This window comes from Myotis davidii, unplaced genomic scaffold (genome assembly GCF_000327345.1).
Source record: "Myotis davidii unplaced genomic scaffold, ASM32734v1 scaffold18, whole genome shotgun sequence".
Lineage (NCBI taxonomy): Eukaryota > Metazoa > Chordata > Mammalia > Chiroptera > Vespertilionidae > Myotis > Myotis davidii.
In genome coordinates this window covers 8811520-8815567 of record NW_006292696.1, presented here as the reverse complement: position 1 = coordinate 8815567, position 4048 = coordinate 8811520, and the positions used below count along the sequence as shown (strand labels likewise).

The 4048-nt window shown below is 37.4% G+C and overlaps 1 protein-coding gene across 1 annotated transcript in view; it reads left to right on the top strand.

The window, feature by feature from the left end:
• Positions 1-4048, top strand: part of SLU7 (SLU7 homolog, splicing factor) — a 13354-nt gene that overhangs the window by 722 nt on the left and 8584 nt on the right. Inside the window, exons 2-4 of the mRNA XM_006766317.2 lie at positions 2158-2343; positions 2978-3131; positions 3473-3553. Coding sequence (XP_006766380.1) covers positions 2174-2343; positions 2978-3131; positions 3473-3553 — 405 coding nt within the window. The 5' untranslated portion in view covers positions 2158-2173. The remainder of the gene's footprint in view (positions 1-2157; positions 2344-2977; positions 3132-3472; positions 3554-4048) is intronic.

Sequence of the window (4048 nt, the reverse complement as noted above, 5' to 3'; positions counted from 1 at the left end):
GAGCGCGGGGATGGGAGGGGGTAGTGGGCCGGGAGGGCGCGGAGACCGGTACAAGAGGAGGAAGGTGAAGCTAGGAGAACCCCGGAAAATGGGCCGGAAACTTCTGATTCTGAAGATATATCCTCAAGAGGCTGATGAGTGTCAGGTTGAGGAGGGAACAGGGAACGCGGGCCAAAAATGAAGCCTCAGACGTGATTCTGTGCCCAGTCAGACCAGGACTGTGTCTTTCGTGGTCTTTAAAATGAAAGTTAATGGCATTGGAGCTGCACTGCCTAGTATAATAGTTATTAGCTGCTTGTGGCTCTTAAGCACTAGAAATGTGGCTAGTCTAAGTGTAATATCCACATCAGATTTTAAAGACAGTTTATTTTTTTCTTATGGCGAAATGATATACTGGATGTATGGGGTTAAGTAAAATATTGCAAAAGTAATTTTACCTGTTTCCTTCTATTGTCTTAATGTGGCTACTGGAATATTTAAAATGACATATAGTATGAAAAAGTAGTAACACTACGGTGGTAGCATTGACAGATGAATATGGATGATATTCAGAAGATGAAAAAATTTTTAATGATGAAATAGGTGTGGGGATTAGCTGGAACAAGTAAAGGGATGAATGGTGGTGTTTTTTATTAAGAGAGGAAACTGGAAGGAGACTAGATTTCTTAGAGAAGATTATGAATTTGAATTAAGATTTGTTGAGTTTACGTGTCTCTGAGACCTCTAAGTGGAGATGCTGTGAAGTAAGCACTTGGAATATATGTATCCGAAGCTCAGATAAAAGGCCTAGAGTAGAGAAATAAATTGGAGCCAAGGTTGGAATGTAGCTACTAAAGCAGCCGTGGGCAAACTACGGCCCGCGGGCCGGACCCGGCCTGTTTGAAATGAATAAAACTATTGAAAAAAAAGACCGTACCCTTTTATGTAATGATGTTTACTTTGAATTTATATTAGTTCACACAAACACTCCATCCATGCTTTTGTTCCGGCCCTCCGGTCCAGTTTAAGAACCCATTGTGGCCCTCGAGTCAAAAAGTTTGCCCAACCCTGTACTAAAGCCTTAGAAATAGGTGAGCTTGTCCACTAGTGGAGTTCACAGTGATGAAAGAGGCTCTATCAGGGGTGGGCAAACTTTTTGACTCGAGGGCCACAATGGGTTCTTAAACTGGACCGGAGGGCCGGAACAAAAGCATGGATGGAGTGTTTGTGTGAACTAATATAAATTCAAAGTAAACATCATTACATAAAAGGGTACGGTCTTTTTTTTCAATAGTTTTATTCATTTCAAACGGCTGCTCTAGGTCCTAGGATTTTCAGAATCCAAAATTAAATAACTAGGCAGGAATGGATAAACCTGCAGAGGAGCCTGGAGAAGCAGCAAGAGGGGTCCAAGAAAAACCAGAAGAGTATAGTGTGCCATGAGCTAAGGGATAAGAATATCAAAGAGAAAGGGAACAGAACGGAAAAGAATGTCCATTTAGTAGTAACTCTTCAGAGTGGTAAGGGTTGGAAGCTAAATTAGAGTGGTTGAGAAGGGAAGTAGATGATGAAACAGGTAATAAATATAGATAACTCTTTTTAAAATATATATTTTTACTGATTTCAGAGAGGAATGGAAAAGGAGAGAGAAACATCAATGATGAGAGAATCATTGATTGGCTTCCTCCCACAGTCCCCACAAGGGGGATGGAGCCTGCAACCCAGGAACATGCCCTGAGCTGAAATTGAACTGTGACCTCCTGGTTCATAGGTCGACACTCAACCACTGAGCCATGCCGCTGGGCTAGATAACTCTTGAGACATTCGGTCTTTAAGGGTAATAAAGATCAGACTCTGTTTAAGAGTTTGTGTGGTAGAAAAGTTTAACATTTACTTAGAGAGGAATTCAGGAATGTATATGAGAGAGTCTTATGAAATTTTAAATCTGTGTGTATGTCTCTCCATTTGTAAATTAGAATTGAGGGAGTAACTACTACAGTAGAGATTTTTATTTAGGGCAAAGAAAACCTTCCCTTACAAATACTATGAAAGAATAAGAATATATGAAACTTTATTTATAACTCACAGTATGTGTTATTAAGATATACTTTTGATAGTTTCACTGATGAACTCATGAAGGCCTAGTTTATACTAATACAGATTTCTTCCCTTTTAAAGAGGAGGCCAGATAACAATGGCGGCTGCAGCTGTGGACACAGTTAATGCCGCCCCTGTGGCAGGGTCCAAAGAAATGAGTTTGGAGGAACCAAAGAAGATGACCAGAGAGGACTGGAGAAAGAAGAAAGAGCTAGAAGAACAGCAGAAACTGGGTAATGCTCCTGCAGAAGTTGATGAAGAAGGAAAGTAAGTAATTTTTTGTATGATCTTTTCATTCACAATTCAAATTCATGTCTAACTTTAGCAATTCCTCATCCTTTGGCAAGAAGCTATCTTTACCATTTACGTCATGTTTGTTTTATTTATTTTATCAAACTCGTTAAGATTTAATAATCAAGTAATATTGAAGGACTTACAATGAATGGCTATAGTCCCTTTCAACCCTTCCCACTCCCTGCCCCACTGTAAAAAAGTGACTAATTATAAATCTTTGTATTTTTGAGTTTTTCTGGCTGGTACCTACACATGTCTAAATAATATACCTAACCCATTATTTTAATCAACTCTAAGATATTACTAGTTTACCTCTTTCTCTGATACAAGATTTATCTCACTAAAATACATCTCTCTTCTTCCTTCAGTTATATCACTGTTCTTAATTTATTTGTGGGAAATTTTTCACTCTAATTTAAATTATTTTTTATTGTTTTCTTTTAATTATTTAAATTGTTATAGAAATATCAAGTATATCCTTTACCCACCCCACCCCCCACTGCAATATCTCTGTTCTTAGATTCTGTATAGGCTGTCTTTAGTAATTTGTAATATCAATTATTTTCCCACTTTATTCTTTTAAAAAAAAATCTTTTTTTTATTACAGAGACATCAACCCTCATATTCCTCAGTATATTTCTTCAGTGCCATGGTATATTGATCCATCAAAAAGACCTACTTTAAAGCACCAGAGACCACAACCAGAAAAACAGAAGCAGTTCAGCTCATCTGTTGAATGGTATAAGAGGGGTGTAAAAGAGGTATGTAGGCATACTGTATATATCCCTGTAGAAATGGAGATTAAGAACTTAATATAACAACTTTTAATACAATACTACATAAAATAGCAATAGCTTATATAACCTTCCATCTGGTATTAAAATTCACACATATGACATTAGCTTCTGTATTTTATTTTATAAATTTTATATTGCTGAAGTCCTTAAACTTTCTCATTTATAAAAGTGTAGGAGACTCTTAACTGGTTATCCTCTTCATAAATAAATCATTTCACCAGACAATATAATGAGAGCCAGTGTTATTTCTAACTTATTCAGATAAATGAAATATTTCCTTTGTTTTTCTTTACATTCATTTATAGAATTCCATAACTACTAAGTATCGCGAAGGAGCGTGTGAAAATTGTGGGGCCATGACACACAAAAAGAAAGACTGCTTTGAGGTAAATTCACCTTTGAGAATTGTGGAAACTGTTGTCTGGGTCTTTCTTTCTTGATTCCTTATCAGAGAGCTTGATTCTATTTTTTTTTAAATTATCTAAACTTACCAGTTAGATAAAAATTAATTTGCATGGCCGAAACCGGTTTGGCTCGGTGAATAGAGCGTCGGCCTGCGGACTGAAAGGTCCCAGGTTCGATTCCGGTCAAGGGCATGTACCTGGGTTGCGGGCACATCCCCCGTGGGGGATGTGCAGGAGGCAGCTGATCGATGTTTCTCTCTCATCGATGTTTCTAACTCTCTATCTCTCTCCCTTCCTCTCTGTAAAAAATCAATAAAATATATTTTAAAAAAAATTAATTTGCATGACATAGTTCAACATTATCAAGTTTTTCTGCTGGAAGACTAACTGGTGATTTAAGAACTAGACCATAAAGTCTCATGGTGTATGTTCATACCTGCTCTGTAATTATTATAGGAAGTTTTCCTGTGCTGCAGG